Source organism: Vitis vinifera, chromosome 16, assembly GCF_030704535.1.
Source record: "Vitis vinifera cultivar Pinot Noir 40024 chromosome 16, ASM3070453v1".
Lineage (NCBI taxonomy): Eukaryota > Viridiplantae > Streptophyta > Magnoliopsida > Vitales > Vitaceae > Vitis > Vitis vinifera.
Window position 1 is genome coordinate 3,640,440 of NC_081820.1, and position 25,067 is coordinate 3,665,506.

The following is a 25,067-nucleotide window of genomic DNA, read 5'->3' on the forward strand; positions in this document are numbered from 1 at the left end:
AATGCTTCTAGCATATGAGAAATTAGATAAACATAGCTGTAATAAGTGAAGTTATCTATAAATGTAATGAAGTAAAAAGATTTATGTCTTGCTTTAACCCTTATAGAATCATAGATGTCAAAATTGATTATTTGTAATGGATTTTTAGTTCTAGTTCCCTTTCCAAATTGTTTTCTTATTCTTTTACAAGATAGATAATATTCAAAAGTTGGCATATCAATTTTAGTGAATTGGACTAAAAGATTTTCTCTAGCTAATCTATTCATCCTTTCTTGTCCAATATGCCCAACTCTAGCATGCCATATGACAACATTATCATATATATTTCTAGAAGTAGTCATCAATTAATAATAATTATTAATAGTCTTAGACAACACATAGTTATCAAGAACCATAAAACAATCTAAAATAAATCTTGAACCGAAATATGTTTTTCCCAAGCATAATTCCATTTCTAAATCATGAAAATTCAAATTGCAACTTAAACTAAAAAAGACTAAGATCATGTTTCTTTGAATATCCTATGTATAAAGAACATCATGTAGGAATAGGGTATGTCCTCTATTCAATTCCAATTTGCATGTTCTAGTATGACCTCAACTCTAGAGTTGTTTCCAACATAGATATATCTTATATCGAAACTAACTGAAATTCTACATATGCTCCTCAATCTCTAGCTATATTGTCAATGGTGGTTGAGTCTATAGTCCATAAAGGAATAGATTCAATTAATATTAAACAGTTAGAAACATAAGCACATGAGTTATTTAAATAAGACCATAGTTGCTTCCGCTGAGTTCACTCATGAGCGAAGTGACCCTTGTTGTCATAGTTATAACATTTCAACTTGATCTTATCCTCTTAAGCACACTTTTTGTATGACCCAACCTTTCATTTCTTTGAAGCATCATCAAATTTAAATTTCTTATTCTTCTTAAAGAATTTATTTTTATTTTTATGCTTAAAGCTAAAAGCTTTCCGCAAACTAGATTCAACTACATAAGTTTCTTTATTAGGCTAAGCAACCACAAGTTATTCACCTTCTAATTCAATGTGACAAACTATACCATAAAAAATATTGACTCTCTCATTATGTGTCATGTTCACCAGTATGTATTCCAAGCTTGTTGGTAAAGATCTAATCACAACCTAACTTGTTACTCACCAATAAGGACATGTCTAGATGTCTTAAGCTCTCTTATCATTTTTTTTCATCTCCTTGAGATGTTGTTTTATAATATGGTTTGGTCCCATCTTATAAATTCCAAATTTCATTACAAGGTATCTTGACTTTGTAAGAGAAATTTCACCATACTTTTAATTCAAAGCTTCCCACAATATTTCATAGGCAATCTAGTATACTTCATACTCAATCAAGAGATCATCTTGCATACAACTGAGCAATGTAATAGAAGTTAAAGAATTTTTTCTCTTTCATACCACATAAGCCTTTTGATCTCTTCCATGTTGATTTCATTCTATTAAAATTACCAATTATGTTTTGTCAATTTAATTGGGATAAAACTCGAAATATTTAAACATATCAACCTAGTGTGTTCAAAAGAATGAAAAATCATACAAATTAATATTAAAAAAATCATAAAAAATCTATTTATAAAGAGCTCAATAAATACGGCACATGTATTCATTTGTATTCTAAAAGCTAATTAAAAAAAAAATACAATACTAACCTTTTTTTTTTTTTTTTTACTAGGCTCAAATTTAAAACTTTTTAGAGGTTATCACTATTTTTATATTTAAAAACAAGTAACAGGAAATGCACATAAACAATTTTGTATTAATTAACTAATTATTTATTGGATAGCTGAATGATGAAAATTACAAATAATTATTTCAAAGGGATATGCAAAACTTGATGGTTGCATATTTAAACAATCTATTTATGTTATTATAATGAGTAGCTGGATCCGCATAGTGCGTCTTCCTAGTACGTGTGGTTGTCAGTCCAGAACTGAGATTGAAGATAGTCAACCACATTCTTGTCCACTTGGAATGCCTTTGTGAGAACATCAGCTGATATTGCTGGCTTTGATCCAAATACTGCATTTGCAATGGTGATCACGCCTGGGTTCTGGCTACCCAGTGAAGCAATGGCCACTGCGTTTGTTGTTCCCACATTGAGCTGGAAGTGAATGAGACCTTGTGGGAAGACGAAAACGTCTCCTTTGTAAAGGACCTTGGAGATGAGGCGGTTGTTAGGGTTAGAGGTGACAAAGCCCACATAAAGTGTGCCCTCCAAGACAGTGAGGATCTCTGTGGCTCAGGGGTGGATGTGGGGAGGGTTGAGCCCATATGGCGCATAGTCAACCCGAGCCAGGGAAATGCCAAGGGTGTTGAGTCCAGGTATCTGTGCCACGTTTGCTGGTGTGACCATCGACCCAAGTTTGTTTGATGTATTTCCCGGAACACGAAGCCCCGAAAAGAAGAAATCATTTGGCGTTGCAAGCTTTGGATCCTTGCAGAATTTCCCATTCACAAACACTGCAAAGCACCAAATATATTAGGACTAATGTAGCCTTGGAAAGATCAATATACATAGATGAGAATATATCACGTCTGGACAAGAATACTAGAGAGAGCATGAGTATTTTACCGGAGTCGTTAGTATCATTAACAGCTACACAGAAATCCTGAAGAGGACTGGGATCAGAGGCAGAGGCAATAGAAAATGCCATAGCCAGGAGTACAATGTATGCAGGGGTGTTAGCTCCCATCTTCTTCACGTTATACAATGAATTCTCTTTGAGTAATCTCTGATGGAAGAGCAATGAATTTTACTAATACAATGGAGCGCTATGGTAGCTTGATTTGCAATTTTGAGGATTACCCGATTGTCTATTTATAGATGAAGAGTCTCTGACATGTTCCAACTTTGATGCAGTCTCTTTGGGGCAGAGCTTTTTGAAAACATTTATAATACAAAAGTACTTTTAGAGAAAATAAGTAGATATTTGGTAATACTAGAAAATATTTATAAAATTTTGAAAAATGACATAGTGCTTTCTAGGGAAGCAGTCAAAAGACATTCTCCCAAAAAAAAAAAAAAAAAAAACCATTGTAATTAAAAGTAGTTCAATAAAATGCATGCCAACTTAATGTTTTAAATTATGTATAATGTTATGATGGCAGAAGCTTTGATACAAACATCATTAATCAAGAACACAAAAATAAAATAATCAACACAAATGGTACACGAGGTTTTAACGTGGTTCGACCAACCATGCCTACTTCTACAGATGAGAGAGAATCATTTCACTATACAATAGAGAATATTACAGAGGACAAAACCAGAACATTATAAAGGACATAACCAGATACAACTATTGGGTTCTTGAAACATCCCATGTTTCCCAACTCTTCATATTCCTACCCTACCATGAGCTATCTCGCTCCACTGGATACCTCCTATTCTTCCTCATATCTCTATTTACCTCATATAGTCTTTACAGGCCCATCTCCATCTTATAACTTTTTTCCCTCATGACCTAGAATATTTATAGAGATATTTCTAATAACTTTCCTTATTCTATAAGGAAATCTAATATTACAATAATATATTAACTTAGGAAATATTCTATACAATATTCTTTACAAAAAGGAATCTTTGCTAATTAGGAATTTAGGACAATTCACAATGATCTCCACCTTGGAACAAATTCTATGAAGTCAATCTTTAATCTCTCCATGACATAAGCTTTTTATATCATATCACTACAAGAGAGGCATTGACTCCACCTTCAACTAAAATTCTTTTTGTCTTCATCTTATGTGCTCTATAATATTTTGTTCTTTTAGAAATCTTTAACCCAAGCTCTGATACTAGTTCGTTACGATGGCAAAGGTTTTGATGTAAACATCGTTAATCAAGAACATAAAGATAAAATAATCAACACAAACGGTACACGAGATTTTAACATGGTTCGACCAACCATGCCTACATCCATGGATGAGAGAGCATCCTTTAACTATACAATAGAAAATATTACAGAGGACATAACTAGATACAACTATTGGGTTCTAGAAACATCCCATGTTTCCCCACTCTTCGCATCCCTACCCTACCATGAACCCTCTCACTCCATTGGGTACCTCACATTCTTCCTCACATCTCTATTCACCTCGTCTAGTCTTTACAGGCCCATCTCTATCTTATAACTTTTCCCCTTCATGACCTGGAATATTTATAGAGATATTTCCAACAAATTTGCTTATTCTATAAGGAAATCTAATATTACAATAATATATTAAATTAGGAAATATTATATACAATATTCTTTACAAAAAGAAATCTTTACTAATTACCAATTTGGGATAATTCCCAACGATATATTGTTAGGAAGTGTTCCAAATTCCTAAATGGTATAGATTCCTTTTTTGTAAATAATAATATTTAAAATATTTTTTGGTTGATATATTATTGTAATATTATACTTCCTTATAAAATAAGGAAGGTTGTTGGAAATATCTCTATATATATTCTAGGTCACAAGGGGAAAAGTTATGAGATGAAGATGGGTCTGTAAAGACTATACGAGGTGGATAGAGTTGTGAGGAAGAATAGGAGGTACTTGATAGAGCAAAAGGGCTCGTGGTAGGGTAGAGATATGAGGAGTGGGGAAACATGGGATGTTTCAAGAACCCAATAGTTGTATTGGTTATGTCCTCTGTAATGTTATGACTCTATCCTCTATAATATTCTCTATTGTATAGTGTTATAATTCTCTCTCATCCATAGACATAGGCATGGCTGGTCAAACCACGTTAAAACCTCGTGTACTGTTGTGTTGTTTATTTTTTCTTTGTGTTCTTGATTAATGATGTTTGTATCAAAGTTTCCGTAGTCGTAACAAACTGGTATCACAGCTTGGGTTGAAGATTTCTGGAAAAGTAAAAGATCACAAAGCACACAAGATGAAAATAAAAGGAATTTTTAGTGAAGATAGAGTCAATTACTCTCTCATAGTGATATGATACAAATAAAAATAAAAAAATTGTGTCATGCATAGCTTGAGGATTGACTTCATGGAATTTGGTCTAAGATGGAGATTGTTAGGAAGTGTCCTAAACTCCTAATTAGTATAGATTCCTTTTTTGTAAAGAATATTATATACAATATTTTTAGGTTGATATATTATCGTAATATTACGATTCCTTATAGAATAAAGAAGGTTGTTGGAAATATCTCTATAAATATTCTAGGTTATGAGGGGGGAAAGTTATGAGATGGAAATGGATCTATAAAGACTATATGAAGTGCATTGAGATATGAAGAAGAAATTGTTGGGATATTTATAGGTGAATGGAAATTAAGACATACCATTTCAATTAGACACAACTCTTCCTAATGGACACAACTTGTGTCAAAGGATATGTCAAGTATTTAAGACACATCTCTTCTAAGAGTCACCAGAAAACCTATAAATAGGGTCCCCTCCCCATGGCATTTCTCATTCATTCCATCATCAATTCTCTCCACTTCTTCTCCTTTCTTCCAAGTGCTTTGTATTCAAGAGAGTTCAAGTCATCAAGTGATTCGTTGTTTCTTGTGATTTAGAGTGCTAATATCATAAGAAAGTGATCGTTGTATCCTAGGAGACGATTGTCAAAAAACCGTAAGCACCAGTGCGGGGCAAATTCGTCTTAAGGACATAGAGTCAAACTCTAGCCTCGATAAACCATTTGTAAGATTCAATATTTACTTACCTTCTTGTTTATTTATTATATATAATTATTTGACCATACATTTATGATAATTCAAGAATAACAATCGTAAGACAAATTTCTTTTTAATCTTTTGCTTATATCTGTGTTTTTAATACAGTTAATAACATGACCTTTACAAATATTATTGATACCCCTGTTGTTACACCTACTACTACCCATGGTGAGAAACTAAAGAAATTCACTGGGTTGGACTTCAAGCGGTGGCAACAAAAGAGGTTTTATCTCACAACACTTAACTTGTCCAAAGTGTTGCATGAAGATGTACCTACCTTAATGGAGGGAGAGACTGACAAGCAAATTGTGGTAGCAATTGAAGCATGGAAACATTTAGATTTTCTATGCAAAAATTACATCCTCAATGGACTTGACAACACAATGTATAATGTGTATAGTTAAGTATTGAAGACAACCAAGGAGCTGTGGGAGTCTTTGGAGAAGAAATACAAGACTGAAGATGCTGGCATGAAAAAATTCATAGTTGGCATATTTCTATATTACAAAATGGTTGACTCCAAGACAGTGACAAGCCAAGTCCAAGAGCTTCAAATAATTTTGCATGAATTACATGTTGAGAAGACGAAATTAAGTGAGTCCTTTCAAGTTGCAGCAATTGTTGAAAAGTTACCACCATCTTGGAAGGACTTCAAGAATTATCCGAAACACAAGCGCAAGGAAATGGGTCTTGAGGACTTGATTGTGAGACTGAAAATTGAGGAAGATAATCATGTCTCTGAGAAGAAAATGGGAAAGCATCCCATGGAGTCCAAGGCAAACTTGGTGGAACCAAAGGCTAATAAAAAGATAAAGCACTTTGGTGAAGGTCCAAGTTAAGGGAAGAACAAACACAAGAAGTTTGTTGGGAAGTGTTACATTTGCAATAAGCAAGGCCATAGGGCCAAGGATTGTCGCTTGAAAGAACAAAGTAAGGAAAATAAAGCACATGTGACTGAGGAAGAGGAGTTGGCAAACATGCTTTCTACATTGGTACTGTTTGAAGCCAACATGGTAGATAACCTAAACGAATGGTGGGTTAATACATGTGTCACCCGTCATGTTTGTGGAGAAAGAAACATGTTCTCTTCATATGTACCAATCAATGGTAGAAATTTGATCATGGGAAATTTTGCCACATCTAGGATTATGGGAATTGGAAAAGTGGTGCTAAAGATGACTTCTGGAAAAGAACTTGTTCTCATAGATGTGCTACATGTGCCTGATATTCGCAAGAATCTTGTTTCTGGTTCTATGCTTAGCAAAAATGGGTTCAAGTTAGTTTTTTGAGTTTGACAAATTTGTATTCGTGAAAAATGGGATGTAGGTGAGCAAGGGGTATATGACCAATGGCCTATTTAAGATGAATGTAATGACTGTTAAGCGTGATTTCAATAATAATAAAACAAGTACTTCTATTTACTTGATTGAGTCTTTTACTTTGTGGCATAATAGGTTAGGACATGTTAACAATAAAACTTTAAAAAGATTGATTAACATGAATTTGTTGCCTTCTTTTAGCATTGATTTTAAACATAAATGTGAAGTGTGTGTGGAAGCCAAGATGGCTAAGCCACCGTTTCATTCAATTGAAAGGAACACAGAACCTCTGGAATTAATTCATAGTGACATCTGTGACTTAAAGTTTGTACAAACAAGAGGAGCGAAAAGGTGTTTTATTACCTTTATAGATGATTGTACAAGATATTGTTATGTGTATTTGCTAAGAAGCAAATATGAGGCCTTAGATGTGTTTAAACACTACAAGAATGAGGTTGAAAATCAACTTAGCAGAAAGATTAAGGCAATAAGAAGTGATAGAGGTGGAGAGTATGAAGCTCCTTTTGGAGAATTTTGTTCAAGACATGAAATAATCCACCAAACTACTGCTCCTTATTCACCTCAATCAAACAGTGTTGTTAAGCGCAAGAACCGTACATTAAAGGAAATGATGAATGCTATGTTGATAAGTTCGGGTCTACCCTAAAACTTATGGGGAAAAACAATTCTTTTTGAAAACCACATTCTTAACAAGATACCACACAAGAATAAGGATGTAACTTCATATGAGTTATGGAAGGGTCATAAACCCTCTTACAAATATTTGAAAGTGTGGGGGTGTTTGGCTAAAGTAAGAGTGCCAAAACCTAAACAAGTTAAGATTGGGCCTAAAACTATTGATTGTATATTTATTGGATATGCAAACAATAGTAGTGCATATTGTTTTCTTGTACATAAGTCTGGCATTCATGATATAGATGAAGATACAATTATTGAATCTAGGAATGCGTCATTTTTTGAGAATATTTTTCCTTGTAAAGAAAAGCAAGAAGTAAGTTCAAATAAGAGAACTTATGATACTGCAAATGGTAATCATCAAAATGAGGAAGAACCAAGATGCAATAAGAAAGCCAAGAAGACAAAGTCTTTTGGCCTGGATTATCTAACTTACATGTTAGATAACGAACCCAAGTGTGGACCCCGCATTTCGGCTCAATGCGTTTCCCACTCGATGGCGAGCTCGATTTTTATTTGAAAAAAATTGATTTTTATTGATTAAAAAAAGTTTGACTTGGAGTCGCCACTTATTTTTGTTTTATTTTTAAAGGGTAAACAAAATAAGAAAGAAAAACCCTAAATGTGACTCCTTGTTTTGGAAAAAGTGGTCTGTGAAAAACCGGATCAGGTTCGGGGGTCAGGTTACTTATCGGGAAGGTACGGTACGGACCGTAGCACCCCTCTAAGTCCCTAAAGTCGGGTCTCTACTAATAGAATGAAGCTGACGTGGCAATCAATGAGGAAATCAGCGGATACTCGAATCAAACTTGCACATATGAAAATAAGAGCATGCATAGAGAATAATCAAAATGAGAATGAGTGCGTACCTGGATCTCCAGTGACAAATGCGCTATCATGAAAGCAAGATCAGTGAACAAATAAACATGTACATATACTTATACGCATGTCAAGGAACAGAATAAATCAGATATGAATGGCGATTAAATCAATCAATCAATCAATCAATTATAAAATCACCTATGTGGGGCCCCCACCAAAGCCCGTTTTATTTTGCATGAATTAATTCCAATAAAACCATTATTCGGGATTACGGAATTAATCTTTGCTTATTTTAAAACATTTAAAAATTTATGAAAATTGTTTATCAGAAGGAAAAATGACGACCAAATTTTATTTAAATGGGATTTTTGATGACCTAAAATTCTACGGATAAATGAGAAAACTCGGAGTTAGGATTACTAAAACCCTCAAAAAAAATTATTTGAATAAAAGGAATTCGGAGAATTATGTGAAGAAAGAGAATATGAAAATTACTTTTTAAAAAAATTAAAGATAATAAGATGGGGAAAATGACACTTAGGTCCAAGGTGGCCATGCCGTGAGTGCTTTCCCGTGAGCTGTCTTCATATGAATGTGGTGCAGCTTCCCTTTGGCTTTATCTTCATAACACTTACGTCAAATATCCGTGCAAGGGTAATAATGGAACACTATACGTGACCTTGAATTCATCTTTCTCATCTTCTGTACATCAACGGGAACCTTGCCAAAAGCTTGAGCCACATCAGTATAAGACAGAACACCCAATTCACCACATATATTCCTTATTTCTTCAACCATCATCACCGACATGAGCCCAGTATCGAACTGATTTGCAGACTGCATTAAAGCAATATTAACATACCCACCGGACCATGCAAACATATATGTGATCTCAAAAACCTTCCTGTTGTAAATGAGGGCGAGAGTCACGAACACGCTTGTGCTCCATTTGTGAGGTGATGACATGGTGCTGCTTCTCATTGTAGAAGCGCACGATGCCTTTGATGGAGATGCTATTGGATTCGATGGAGTCATTCCCAATGGTTCAGGTAGTAAAAATCATAATCTTCACATACTTTCTGGGCAAATATTCCCCTTTCCATGAACTGTCAACTGCATGCTCAGTATCCTGTTGCTTCCTAAAGGCTTCGCCAGCACTATCAACTTCAGTATCATATATTGAACAATACCAACTTTAACGGCTGGATAGAAGTCTGGACCGAAATATCATTCCCTTAGAAAGAAATTTAATGGAAAAGGATGCTTTATAATCCCATAAGTGTACGCCTCTTCCAAAAGTGGTGTGCTGCAAACAGGGTCCCATCATTTGACAGAATATCAACAATTTGAAGTGCGAGGCCTACCAAACCTTGCCAACAATCCCTCCGCCACATTCATCCTCCTCTCGCTCAAGTGTCAGTAGATCATTCTGACCTCTCTCGAAGATGTTAGCGTCAACTAACTTCTTTTCTGATATATTTCCCCATTCCTTCATTCGTGACTGATGGAGAACATTATTAAGAAAAACTCCATCATCAGAAATCAGTAAATGACCAGCCGAGGCAGGATTATTCATCGTCGTCGCCGTCTTTCGGCAACACGCGTTGACTGGAAAAACGGCAGTCAGAGTCGATAGGTGAGGCGCGACGTTGTCAGCGAGGAGGCACTTCGCCGCCGGCGGCAAGCCGCCGGCGCCATTCGATGACGACTTTGCTTGCTTTATTTCTAAACTGTCATGCTCCAGAAAATATTCATAGACATTATGCTCAACCATCCCTTGGAGAGATATAACTTTCTCAGGTATCATGGCGTTCAAGATGAGATTTCTAAAATGAAAGCTAGTGAAAATTTGTACTAGCTGCTTTACCATGAATCCTCCAGGAGATGCTCCGATCCAAACGGTCAAGTCAAACTAAGGAACCCGATAGAACAGAGACAGAGGAAGGAGATTGAAGAAAAAGAAAACAACACACGCATGAAAGAGGATGATGTTTTTAACTCCAAAAATCTATTTTAAAGATTAAGAGACTTTCAAAAGAAACTGGTGGGGATGATCTGGAAATCTTCAATATAACAAATCAGAACCAAACCAAGTTCAAAGAGGATCCAATCACTTTCAGAAGAAAAGAAAATCAGGCGCAGGGGAGAGACGAAGCAGAGCATCATATTTGAGTAAGTATATTCAATCGAAACAACCCCGTGGCCCTTGACGTCCACGGCAAACAATCAAAGCTGTCCTCATAAATCAGTAAAGAATGCAACAGTATATTGAGAAACAAAAAACGTACCTAGCTGGAGGGCTGTCTGGGAATCCCTCGTGCAACCTTCTTCAACCTCTCTTTCTGGCAAATGGATTAACACCCTCACGCCCAGAAGGAAAACTCTCTCACCTGAAAGAAAACCTCCATCCAGACCTCCCTTCTCAAACTTGCAGCCCAAGAAAGTTCAAAACCTCTGGTTTGCTCTCTCTCAAACTCTCCTCTCCCTCTCCCCCTTCTTTCTCCCCCAGAAAATATCTTTAACGGCCTGCCCAGAGCTCCTGCCAACAGCCCAGGTACCTCCCTCCACTCTGCCAGACGACACCCCTTGCATAACGGAATACGCTCCCCATATATTCCTCTTCTAGAACCTTCCTCCACATGTCAAATTTCTATTGGTTCCTCAAATGCTCAGCTGATTCCCTAGCAACCAGTCCTGGAGTGACACGTGGTCATCCCAGACGATGACACTTGTCATAATCGGGCTGTAGAGATGTCCCCCCAAAATGGGGGTCTACACCAAGACATTCAAAAAATCAATGTCAACACTAGAAGCCCCATTTTGGAAATAGGCTATCAATAGTGAAATTAAATCCATCATGCATAACCACACATGGAAATTGGTGGATTTACCACTAGGAAATAAACCTTTGGGTTGAAAATGGATCTTCAAGAAAAAGATGAAGCCTGATGGAACAATAGATAAGTATAAGGCTAGATTGGTAGCCAAAGGATTTAAACAAAAGGAAGGCCTTGATTTCTTTGATACATATTCACCAATTATGAGAATAACATCTATTAGAGTGTTAATTGCAATCACAGCATTGCATAATTTGGAAATTCATCAAATGGATGTTAAGACAGCCTTTTTAAATGGCGAGTTAGAAGAAGAAATATATATGGAACAACCTGAAGGGTTTGTTGCTCTTGGACAAGAAAAAAAAGTGTGTATGTTGATCAAGTCCCTATATGGGCTAAAACAAGCACCAAAACAATGGCATGAGAAATTTGACAAAGTAATGTTGTCCAATGATTTTAAAATTAATGAATGTGATAAATGTGTATATACAAATAATACACAAAGTGAGTATGTCATTATGTGCCTATACGTGGACGATATGTTAATTATTGGTAGCAATAATGATGTCATTAAAGTTACCAAGAAAATGTTGACTAGTTATTTTGATATGAAAGATATGGGTGTCGTAGACATGATCTTAGGTATAAAAATAGCCAAGACATCTAGTGGACTAATATTATCTCAATGTCATTACATTGAGAAGGTTTAACCAATATGATGATAATCCAATTAAGACACCAATAGATTTAAATCTACATTTAGCTAAAAATAATGGTCCAGCAATTGACCAGGTGGAATATTCTCATATCATTGGTAGTTTAATGTATGTCATGAACTACACGTGTCAAGACATAGCCTACGCAGTTAATAAACTAAGTAGGTTCACTAATAATTTGGGAAAATACCATTGGAAGGCGTTGGTTAGGGTTCTTAGATATCTAAGATACACCCTAAACTATGGACTTCATTATTTAAGCTATCCAACCGTACTAGAAAGATATAGTGATGCAAATTGGATATCTGATACGAAAGACTCAAAGTCCACAAGTGGTTATTTATTCACAATTGGTGGCGCTATGATATCATGGAAGTCATCTAAACAAACATGCATCGCAAGATCAACGATGGAATCTGAATTTATTGCTTTAGATAAAGCAGGGGAAGAAGCATAATGGCTTCATAATTTTTTAAAAGACATTCCATGCTAGCCAAAACCAGTGCTTTCAATATGTATACATTGTGATAGCCAATCAACGATTGGAAGGGCACAAAGTAGCATGTACAATGGTAAGTCTCTACACATCCGTCGCAAACATAATATTGTAAGGTAGTTACTTGCAAATGGAATTATTTCCATTGATCATGTTAAGTCAAAGGACAACCTGGCAGATCCACTAACTAAAGGATTGTCTAGAGATCAAGTAAACTACTCATCGAGGGGAATGGGATTAAGGCCTATCACTAAAGAGTTTCATAATGGAAACCCAACCTAGCTGACTAGAAATACCAAGATCTAGGTTCAATGAGGACAACTAAATTATGAAATACTCTATGAAGAGCACTAAGGAAAAATAAATTCCTACCCATTCCTATGGTGAACTAGTGCTATACAAGATGTGTTTAGGATTAGCTATGTTTTTAATGATTCTAATAATTTGAAAGAGTTCAAGTGGAGTATGGTAGAATATTCGCCATAGGAATCACCTATGTGAGTGTGAAATGGGGTCGTTTCTATGAGAATTTTTAAGGCTGAAATTCTCTAAAACACTCATGAAACCGAGAATTGCTCAGGGCTAAAATGAACACAACCGTGACAATCAATGGTGATCCAGAAAGGAATTGTGTGAATACTATTGTCTTGATTTACATCAATAGCTGAACAGTTCAAGACATCACATTCACTGATTAGCTAGTAAATCCAATAGTATTTCACTAAGCATTTGAGTATGGAATTAGTCATTTTCTTATTTTCTTTTGGAGTTTTTAGGCCCATTGTTTTGCTTGCATACTCACCTCTTGTAAATGGAGTGTCAATGGATTTGCAATCTTGCATATTAAATTGTTAGTATTTTCTTAATATAACGTACTTGTGAAAAAGCCACTAGTTTCTTAAACTCATATTTATGGATCTTTACTCTAATAATGTAAGATTTTTCTCCCGTATTAATGATTTGAACAAACTCGAAATCATGTTTAACTATAATTATATCATCCACATATAAAGATAATAGCACATATTTATCTTTGTGTCACCTAATACAAAGATAATGACCTTCATCAATTGTTGTGAAATCATACAAAGTGATTACACAATGAAATTTCAAGTACCACTACCTAGATGATTATTTAAGGTCATCAATAAATTGATGTAAGTAGCACACTTCATGTTATTGGATGTGGATAATGAAACCTATTGGTTGTTCCATATAGATTTCTTTAATTATTCAACTCTCCATGAAGGAAAGTAGTCTTCGCGTCCATTTAGTGTAGTTCTAAATCCATATGAACAACTTTAGCCAAAATGAGGCAAATTGAAGCAAATTTGACTACTGGGAAAAGGTTTTCTTGTAGTCTATACTCTCTTGCTGGGTATAACCTTTAGTCACTAAAGGAGTTTTGCATTTTTCAATGGATCCATCTACCCTTCCTTATAAGAACACTTTCTTCCCAACAACTTTTCAATCCGAAGGCAAATCCACCAAGTTCTAGGCTTTGATTATTTTGTATTGATTCCAATTCCTCTTCCATTGCTTTTCTCTATTCATCCTTATATAAACAAGTAAGAGCCTCATGAACTGACTTAGATTCAATACCATCACATTGAGTTATAATATAGACTTCCCCTTTGATTTCAAATTGTCATTAAGAAATAATTTATTCAGAATGTTTTCTCAAGATTGACTCCCTTAGTATACTTGCTACAAGTACTAGTTCACTCTTACTCAATTTAAGCATCAATTGTTGTTTAGGTGCAGATCTTGTGTTGGGATCTATTATATATTTCATAAAGACATAAATCGCTATCAATTTTGCCCAAAAACTAGAAATCGTCTTTTAAGGATTTGACATCTCATTATTTTAATTCAGCTACCATACCATCTTCATGCTTACCTATGAACACATTCCTTTTGAGAATTTATCATATCATAAAAAGATATATTTCCTTCCTCTAAGACCTATTTTTCCTTATTTATGAGAAGGATTGTCAACATAAATCATTGATCCATAAGGTTACAAATTACTAAGATCAGGTTTTTCAATTAGTCAATTGCTCATATGCAATAAGTACAACAAATTGTGAGGGCACTCAATTAAGTACATGAGTTCAACAATGTATCTCCCCAATATTAAATTGAAAGATTTGTTTGGGTCATGATTGACCTAACCATGTCTAACATTGTTCTATTTCTCCTTTCAACAACATAGTTTTGTTATGAAGTCCTTAGAATAGTCAACTATCTACTAATACCCATTTCATAAATCTTTAAATTGCTCTAATAGATATTCTCTATTCTAGTCTGTTCTTAATATTTCATTTTTTTTGTCAAACTTATTCTAATAGTGTAAAAAAAATAAAAAAAAATATAATGCTTCTAGCATATGAGAAATTAGGTAAACATAACTGTAACAAGTAAAGTTATCTATAAATGTTATGAAGTAAAAGGCTTCATGCCTTGCTCTAACTCTTATAGAACCATAGATGTCAAAATTGATTATTTGTAATGGATTTTTAGTTCTAGTTCCCTTTCCAATTTTTTTTCTTGTTCTTTTACTTGCTAGATAATATTCAAAAGTTAGCCTATCAATTTTAGTGAATTGACCTAAAAGATTTTCTCTAGCTAGTCTATTCATCCTTTCTTGTCCAATATGCCCAACTCTAGCATGCCATATGACAACATTATCATATATATTTCTAGAAGTAGTCATCAATGAATAATAATTGTTAATAGTATTAGATGACACATAGTTACCAATGTCAAGAACCATAAAACCATCTAAAATAAAACCTAAACCAAAATATGTTTTCCCCAAGTATAACTCCTTTACTAAATCATGAAAATTCAAAATGTAACCTAAACTAAGGACTAAGACCATGTTACGTTGAATATCCGACGCATAAAGAACATAATGTAGGAATAGGGTACGTCTTCTATGCAATTCCAATTTGCATGTTCTAGTACCTTGACCTCAACTCTAGAGTTGTTTCCAACATAGATCTTATATCAAAACTAATTGAAATTTTACATATGCTTCTCGATCTCTAGCTATATTGTCAAGGGCAGTTGAGTCATAGTCTACAAAGGAATTAACATTACACAGCTAGAAACATAAGCACATGGGTTATTTAAATAAGACCATAACCGCTTCTGCTCAGTTCACTCATGAGCGGAGTGACCGTTGTTGTCACAGTTATAGCATTTTACCATGTCTTTAGCACACTTTTTGCATGACCAAACCTTTCATTTCTTGGAAGCATCATCAAATTCAAATTTCTTATTCTTCTTAAAGAACTTTTTTTTTTAATGCTTAAAGCCCAAAGCTTTCTACGAACTAGATTCAATTACATAAGCTTCTTCATTAGGCTAAGCAACCACAAGTTGTTCAACTTTTAATTCAATGTGACGAACTATATCATAAAAAATCTGGACTCTCATTATGTGTCATATTCACCACTATGTATTCCGAGCTTGTTGGTAAAGATGTAATCACAACCTAACTTATTACTCATCAATGATGACATATCTAGATGACTTAAGCTCTTTTATCATTTTTTTCATCTCCTTGAGATGTTTCATAATATGATTTGGTCACTTATCATTTTCAAATTTCATTACAAGTTCTCTCAACTTTGTAGTAGAAATTTCACCATACTTTTTAATTCAAAGATTCCCACAATATTTCATGGAAAAATTGGTATACTTCATACTCAATCAAGAGATCATCTTACATACAACTCAACAATGTAATAGAAGTTAGAGAATTTTTCTCTTCCAGACCACATAAGTCTCTTGATCCCTTCTATGTTGAGCAATGTTTCCATGTTCAGGTTCTTGCATGATATGATTCAGTGTTTCAAGAGCCACTTGCTTTTTAAATAGGTTTATAAAAAGTAACTATCAAAGTAGTTTAATGTGGTTTCATTCTAATAAACATACCAATTATGTTTTTTCAATTTGGGATAAAACTCAATATTTAAAATTGGATATGCAAACCAATATGGACTAATAGTACTATCATTGCATAGTAAAACTCTTAGGCCCTCTTCAATTCATTCTTCTAGACCCCACCAATTTCAAAGTTACAATGATGCACAACTAAATCCATAATATTATTAAACACATCAACCTAGTGTGTTCAAAAGAACAAAAAATCATGCAAATTAATATCAAAAATCATAAAAATTATATTTACAAAAAAATCACTAAATATGACACATGTATTCATTTGTGTTAGAAATAAGTTTGAGTGTCTAAGCGGGATGACCCAACCTAACCCAATATTTTTAAAGTCAGAGGGAGAAATTTACCTAGAAATTGCTATGGAAAGTAATCATATCAAAAAAAGGGATAAGGAATGTCTCTTTTTTTATTTTAATTTAAAAAAAAAAAAGGAATAGAGTTTTTTTTTTCCCCAAAAGGTCCTCTTGAATGTTTTCTGTTCTTCTTTTTTTCTTTTTTATGAAAACAAAGCTCAAGGCTCTTATACTGTGAAATTTTTGAGTTGTTTTTGTATTTGAAGTTCTATTCATAACTTGAGATAGAAAATTTACCAATAAAACAATCAAGTTGGGATTCTGTGGCATCTCTAAAGGTATTTTTTTTCTAATATTAGAGAGTTATTTCAATTGTTTTCTAGCACGAATAAAATATATCTATTTTCTTTCTTTCTGATTATTTAAATGGCAAATTTATCAATCCTGTATTTTTATTATGTTTTTGAAAAAAAAATTATAATTCAAGGGATATGCAAAACTTGATGGTTGCATATTTAAACAATCTATTTATGGTATACAATGAGTAGCTAGATCTGCATGGTGAGTCCTCCTAGTAGGTGTGGTTGTCAGTCCAGAATTGAGATTGAAGATACTCAACCACATTCTTGTCCACTTGGAAGCCCTTTGTGAGAACATAAGCTGATATTGCTGGCTTTGATCCAAACAATCCAGGTATCTGTGCCACGTTTGCTGGTGTGACCATGGACCCAAGTTTGTTTGATGTATTTCCTGGAACACGAAGCCCTGAAAAGAAGAAATCATTTGGCGTTGCAAGCTTTGGATCCTTGCAGAATTTCCCATTCACAAACACTGTTAGCCGGCTAGAGATAACTCAAAGGTTATGCAAAATATTAATTATATTTGCTGCTTTGCAGTGTTTGGAAATGCAGTGTTTGGATCAAAGCCAGCAATATCAGCTGATGTTCTCACAAAGGGCTTCCAAGTGGACAAGAATGTGGTTGCCTATCTTTAATCTCAATTCTGGACTGGCAACCATACCTACTAGAATGGTTCACCTTTGCACATCTACCTACTTATAAGATTACACATTACTTCTATGTATTGATTTCTTTGTATATCCTAAAAGAATAAAGATGTTTGTCATATAATTACATCACAGCTGTTACTGCAAAACAGGCGAACATTCGTCCACTCATACGCTATAAGCCAAGGTTTTGTTGAGTTTAAGTCTGCTTAATTTTGTAGGTTTTCTTTAATTCTTTTAAATTTGATTCATTTTCATCCCCCTTCTAGCTCGTGTGGGGAATTTTGTGCACACCCAGCTTGTAACAAAATGTTAGGAACAAATTAATCCTGGAAGGCCGCTGGTAAACATCCACAATTTGCAATTTTGATGAAAGGAAATAAGTGACTAAGGCTTTAACAGTAACCTTTTTAATTTCTGCAACAAAATGATTGTCAAGCTCTATATGACTAAAGGAGTGTTTGGTAAAACTTAATACTTATTACTTAATGAGTGAAGTTAATTTTAAGTTAAATTATATTTAAGTTGTTGACTTAAAACCAATTACTTAATTCTTACTTCAAGTATTAAGGTTGTTTGATAAAATTAATTTAAAACTTATTTTAAATCATCAAATTCACATATTTATCCTCATAAATTATAACTAAGCAAAAGAGGTTGAGTAACAAAGGAGGTCATGGAATTACGAAAAAGATTGTAGAGGTAATTAGGGCAAATAAAATAAAAAGGTAAAATAAATATACGAATTTAAGAATAAGTTAATTGTTTCTACTTGTTACTTGAAGTTGTTTTTGACTTTAAGTCATACCATTAAGTTATTTTACCAAATATACTTAACTTAATGACTTAAATTAATTTATTAAGTCACTTTAAGTTATTAAGTTGATTTACCAAACACCTACTAAGATTTGAATATTTTTTTTAAAAAAAATTATTTTGAGTGATACAATTAATTTGAAAAAACAAAAATATATTGACTTTTAATTGGAGATTAGTAAAATTCATTGTGTATTTGATTCCACTTATTCATACATGATTTTATTCTTTGTATATAATATCTTCTTAATTTTAGAGATATTTTCAACTAACTAAAATGCAATTTTCTCTTTTTTTATAGGGTTAAATACGCTTTACCCTCTCAACCTTTGGTGTGATTTATATTTCACTCTTTCACATTCAAAACTCAATGCTTTACCTTCCAAACTAATTAAAAGAGAATACTTTGCTTCCCCAAACTCATTAAAATGTTGGTGAACGGTTTGCTAAGTGAAAAAATAAGACCGAAATACAAAAAAAAACATTTATTCTACAATAAATCTAGCCATATTTATTGATGTGGTCATGTAGAGCCAATCTTTTATTTTATTCAAATATTAGAAGTAGGAGTGTCTCCATGAACGTTTCAATAGTTGAGTTCCACAAACTCCCCAAAATCCAACAATGAATCTGAGAACAATGCTAACATAAAACCACATGTTATTTCCCTTTTGTTGAACGTTGTCTTCACTACCAATAGTATTGAGAGCTTCCTCTACTATATCTCTTAGGCACTTTTTCAGAAGGGGCAGTCCACAAAGTATAGGATTCCCCTCATAAGTAGAAGTATAGAAGCTTTGAAGTTGATCAGTACCTCGTGGAATTTTACCTTACAAGTTGTTGTGAAAGAGGTTTAAGTTACTCAAACAATCTATTTTAGAAAGGGTAACTAGAATTTCACCAATAAATAAAGAATGTCTAATGATTTCAATTGACCAATTGTTATAGAGATCAATCCACTCAAATTGTTTCTTGATAAGTTCAATGAAACTAATTCCTGAAGATCAATTATTTCATTTGGAATCTCTCCCGTTGGCTTGTAACTGGTTAAAAGATCAATACTCTTTACTAGTCCAAGAGTATTTTAATACTCTCTTTCTCTTCCTTTCCATTTAACCAACTCCCTATCAACATAAGATCTATTCTCTTTTGCCCAAGGTAGCCAAGAATTGGAACTATAATTATAAGACCACCCAAATGATGGACAATGACAAGCAATGATCAAATTTCCTCTCTCAATCATGGTAATGAGATTGTTGAGACATATTGGTATAGTACCTGATTTATTGTTACTTGACAGATTCAATAATTGAATTTTCTTTATATTGACAAAGCTCTAAGCATATACTTCCACTAAATCTATTAGACTGTAGGTCTAGAATAATGAGATGGGGGGGGCTCCCATCTATCCACACCAGTATCATTCCCGATAACCTATTTTTTGCTAGATCAACAAGCCTCAAGCATTTGCAATTCTTTAAAGATGAAGGTTATGTTTGGTTTCCGGAAAATGGGAGAGAAAGAAAATTGGGAGGAAAAATGAAAGGAAAGAAAAAGCTAAGAAAAGAAATATAAATTTTTTTCTCTTGTTTGGTTATCCTAGAAAATTCAAGGAAAAAAAAAAAGGAATTTTTTCACTGAAACCGTCGCCAGAGCCGGGGAAGGGCAACCGCTTGGCAACGGCGCCGGTGGCGACGATGACGGCATCAGCCAAGACAGTCTTGAAATCGGTGAAGACTTTGAAGGGAGTAGAGGAAAAATCGACCTTGGTGATAGTTTCATTGAAGATCTCGGTGCTAAAGCGAAGGGATTGGGCGCGGCAGCGATCCATGATTTCATTACTGTTAATACCATCAGGGAAACTGGGGAAGTTCTCAACGTCGGAGGTGGTGGTGAGTTGGCCACCTGGAGCAATGTCGTTGGCCATCCAGCCTTCGAAGAGGATGGGACGAAGCTAGGCTTGGGAAGCGTAGATGGCGGCGGTGTGGGCTGCAGGACCGTTGTCAATGATGCAGAGACGGGTGTTGAGGGTTTTAAGATCATCCACGAGCCCCCCGATAAAATTTCCTTCTCTTTTTCTCTGATTTTCCTCATTATTTTTTAAGGAAAATAAGAGGGAAAATATTATGATATTTTCTTTAATATTTTCCTATATATTTTTTTCCATCATATTTTCCATGTCACCCAAATTAAAGAAAATAATTTTCCACATGATTTTTTTTCCTTTCCTTAGCATTTTTCAAGAACCAAACATAGCCGAAGGCAATACTCCGATTAAAGTATTGTTGCACAAATGCAAGGTTTGAAGTGATTGGAAGGAGCTAAGAGAATTTGGAATTTTCCCAGAAAATTGACTATTCTCCAAAATTAAGAAATATCAAGCTTTTCCATTGTGGCCAACAATTGGGCAGCCCTCCCGTGAATGATTTGTTTGAGTGGTCAATATAGAGCATATTAGACTGAGTATTTGTACACAAAAAAGAAATGGACCCTTAAAACATCTTATTGGAAGCCATCTAACATCATCAAGGGAGAAGAAAGTTGTTGTATTGAACCCTCCAAACAGTTTGAGCTCATATCTACAGCAATAGGAGACGAATCAAATTTTGATGATAAATTGGGTAAGGTCCCTGTGATCTGATTGTTGGAAATATTAAAGGTATAGATATTGGAAGTTAAATTCCAAAACCAGTCTGGGAAGACATCTGAAATATCAGAATTGGAGATATCAATCTCTTTCAATTGCTTTTAGTTTCGAAGCCAACTAGGAAAACGAGGTCCCTTTTTTGTTTTGTTTTTTGTTTACATGCAACCTCGTATTTCACAAACACTCATCAAATGCCAAATCTGAGTTTTGTAGGTGAACACCTCATCAACCCAGATTACATAACTTGATGAGTAATATAATTCAAGTAAGATACAAAGCTAATCCAACGGTAGAAAGAACATCATCATCCATTCACCTCATGCCCATACCATTATTTTCCCTATTCCAAAAAAAAAAAGGTTGTGTGTGATTACTACTCAAAGGCTTTCATTATTGTTTTTTATTTTATTTTATTTTATGGATAGAAATTGATGAATCAAATTAATAAATTTTAAATAACAATATTGGTATTATAAAAGTTTTATCAACATTAAAAAGCTTTCTATAAAAGTCAATATAAGATTTTTAGGAGAAGTAATATTTTTATGACTTTCATATTAAACATTTTTTTCTTAAGTGTTAAGTTTTTTAAAATATCATTTAAAAAATTCATAAATTTTTATTATATATAAAAGATAAAGAGATATATTTTTTGTCTTCTTAAAAGTAATTCAAACACATTAATAGTGTCGAGTGATTTGGTAGCAATTCTATCATGCTATACTTTGAAATCACTATCGGTAAGTTAATTGAAATTCTAGTGAATCTTCAATTTTAGTAACTAGATATAATTGAGCTTTTCTATAATTAATCAAAATAATTATGGATACATTCATTATTTTAAATCACTATTGCTAAGTCAAGTCAATAGATGGTAAAAAATATACGTCTCGGATGATTATCCTATTTTTTTTTTCTCTTTTTCACACGTTATAGTAGCATATATTCATAATTTTTCCAAGTCCTCTAGCAAAAAAGTGTATCCTTTTTCTTTTTCTTCTTTTTTCTTTCCATTTTTTTCAGGTCAAATCAATAACCATTAGTCGGGGAAGAAAAAAAATATGCTAACAAAAAAAGACTATAACTTTAAATCATTATTGTTAAGTCAAGTCAGTTGATAGTTGAAAATATAAGCCTTAGATGATTATCTTTTTTTTTTTCTCTCTTTCACACATTATAACGGCATACATTCATAAGTTTTTCCTATGCCCTTTAGCAAATAAAGATACACTTCCTTTTTCCCTTTTTCTTTTTCTACTTTTTTTAGGTCAAGTCAAAAAAAGAAAAATAAGCTAACAAACATGGACTTTAGAATATTACCCTTGTCTTTCACATATGATAATGGGTTTTGGTTTTTTTTTTTTTTTTTTTTTTTGGCCGTTTGGTAGGGGTAGAGACTCTTGGTTTTTATTTTGCATTTGGTCATGTTCCATCTTTAATATCCACATGTATCGGATTTCATCTTTAACTTGCAATATGTTGTCATATCCTATGAACAAAAATTTTTATAAAATTTTTTAGTTAAACAATTACTTTTTAGATAATTTTGATAATGTTGGATCAATTTATTAAAATTTAATTGTATCCATTTTTATATATTTTAGTAAAAAAAAAAAAAAACTAATTCTTTAGAAGTTTGATGATTTTTTGGTTCAACAAAGTTAATATATAGTTATTCTCTATATCATATGATGTTTGAAAACTAGTCCTAATAGTTAAAATTTTAAATATAAATGATTTTTTTAAGTAAAATGGGGATCACTTTTTCATAATGTTGGAAAAAGGTTTTAAAAATCACCTACATAACTTTAATAAAAGTATTAAAAATTCACAATATATATGCAACCCATGTATTTATCTGGTAAAAAATAATTATAAATCACAAAATGAGAAAAGGAACAACACCTAAATTGGTCCTCCAGACTTTCTCCCCTTAAGAAAATGAGGCAAGTGCTTTTGTTTGAAAATGAAAGTTCAAGGATAAGGAATATGAAATCTATCCCTCCTTGGCACAAGAGCCTCAATTTAAGTAATAAGGATATTAGAAATTCTCATGATAGATAATTTATTTTAAGATGGTTTTCAAAATTATCTTAAATTCTCTTTTCCAATATATTAAGTGGAATCGGGCCATAGACAAACCCACAACCTCTAAGATCAAGCTCATCTTGATTTTAGGCCTATCACCATCCTAAAGATGGGGTGACCCAAGGAATCAAGGGATGTGGACTATCCTAAAAGAACAAGACTACATAGGTTTATCGTAGGAGTGACCAATCCTAAACATAAAACTCTTCACTTGTTAACATTGATGTCAAAGTTTTTGGTTATTTACTTAACTTAGACATGAAGTTGAAGAATCACCTAAAGTGGTCTCACTTGCATGTGTTAAGGGTTAAACACAAAGGTATGTTAATCAATGTCTTAGGATAACCTTTTGAGGTTTGAGGAAGGCTAATTAATTAGATAGGGTCTCTATGTACCCTAGTAATAAGAGTCATGAACTACGTAAAGTAGGCTTGATTTTAATGATATTAGGATACCTTTCATAGATATATGTAGTTTGAGAGCACTACATTTTTTCTAAATTAATTACCATATTTGCCTTGAAGGCTTAGTTTCTTTATTAATGCATGGAATATTTTGTTTATTATAGGAATCATGTCTTATAACTCAATCATTCTTATTCTCACTGATAATAAGTTGATTAAACCTAAATATTTTGACTAGAAAAGAATCTTAAACATAGTGTTCAACATTGAACTATTGAAATGGGTAACAAAGGAGGTTGCTCTACCCATTTTCAATGAGCTTTCTACATAGAAAAAGAAAGATGCTTATTCCTATTGTATCATACTTGGGTCTCTCAGTAATGTGTTACAACAACACATGGGCATTGCCACTACCTATGAGATTCTCTTGAGTCTACAAGAGGTGTTTGGAGATAAGGGCAAGTTGGATAGGCAAGTTGCCCTAAGGACCGTCATGAACACCAAGATAACAGAAAGAACTCCCCTTAGAGATTACATGATTCATATGATTATACTCTTTAACAAGATAAAGATCTTTGGAGCTAAAATTGATGGGGAAACCTAAGTCAATATGCTCTTAAAGACCTTATCAAACTCCTTCAAGCAATTTAAGCTTAATTATACTATGAATAAGTTAACGATGAGTTTGCCAGAACTAATGAAGGAACTCTAGATGGTTAAGGGGATTCTCAAGGATCCTAAAGGTGTTCACATGGTAGTGAAAGATTCCTTCGGTTTTACTCATAATAAAAAAGAGAATAATTCTTTCAAGAAATTCAAACAGGGAAAGAACAAGATTGGGAAAGGGAAGAATAAGGGGAAAGGCAAGTGTTTCATTTATGGCAAGAAGGGCCTATGAAAGAAAGAATGCCTTGACTTGAAGAAAAAGGAAGGTATGTTCAATCACTTTTAGTTGAATTGTGTTTAGTGGTGGGGATTCCACCAATTCTAGGTGGATAGATTTCAGGGCCATTGACCATATTTGTAATTCTTTACAAGGGTTTTAACTAAGGAGAAAGTTGGATGAGAAAGAGATTTACTCGACTCTGGTATCTATTGTGAGGATAGTTGTGTAGGCAATGAGAGATGTTACCTTAGTTTTAGTGAATAATAAATATATAGAACTCAAGGATTGTCATTATGTACCTGGGTCTAGAAAGAATTTGAATTTTGAATTCTAGT

The 25,067-nt window shown here is 33.6% G+C and overlaps 1 protein-coding gene and 1 pseudogene across 1 annotated transcript; both read right to left on the reverse strand.

The window, feature by feature from the left end:
* Positions 1-1,791: 1,791 nt before the first annotated feature.
* On the reverse strand, positions 1,792-3,609 carry LOC109121500 (putative germin-like protein 2-1; annotated as a pseudogene).
* Positions 3,610-17,456: 13,847 nt separating this feature from the next.
* Positions 17,457-20,634, reverse strand: LOC109124153 (thioredoxin reductase 1, mitochondrial-like). The gene is made up of 2 exons (XM_019225924.1): positions 20,352-20,634; positions 17,457-17,716 (listed from the first exon to the last, which is right to left on the reverse strand). The coding sequence occupies exons 1-2, from the start codon at positions 20,632-20,634 to the stop codon at positions 17,457-17,459; spliced, it is 543 nt and encodes a 180-aa protein (XP_019081469.1).
* Positions 20,635-25,067: the final 4,433 nt, after the last annotated feature.

Excerpts from the sequence above, each read along its gene's own strand:
- LOC109124153 (XM_019225924.1), bottom strand. The coding sequence starts at position 20,634 with ATGGCCAACGACATTGCTCCAGGTGGCCAACTCACCACCACCTCCGAC. Across the intron at positions 17,717-20,351 it reads CTTCCCCGGCTCTGGCGACG|TGTTTGTGAATGGGAAATTC; the intron begins GTTTCAGTGAAA and ends GCCGGCTAACAG.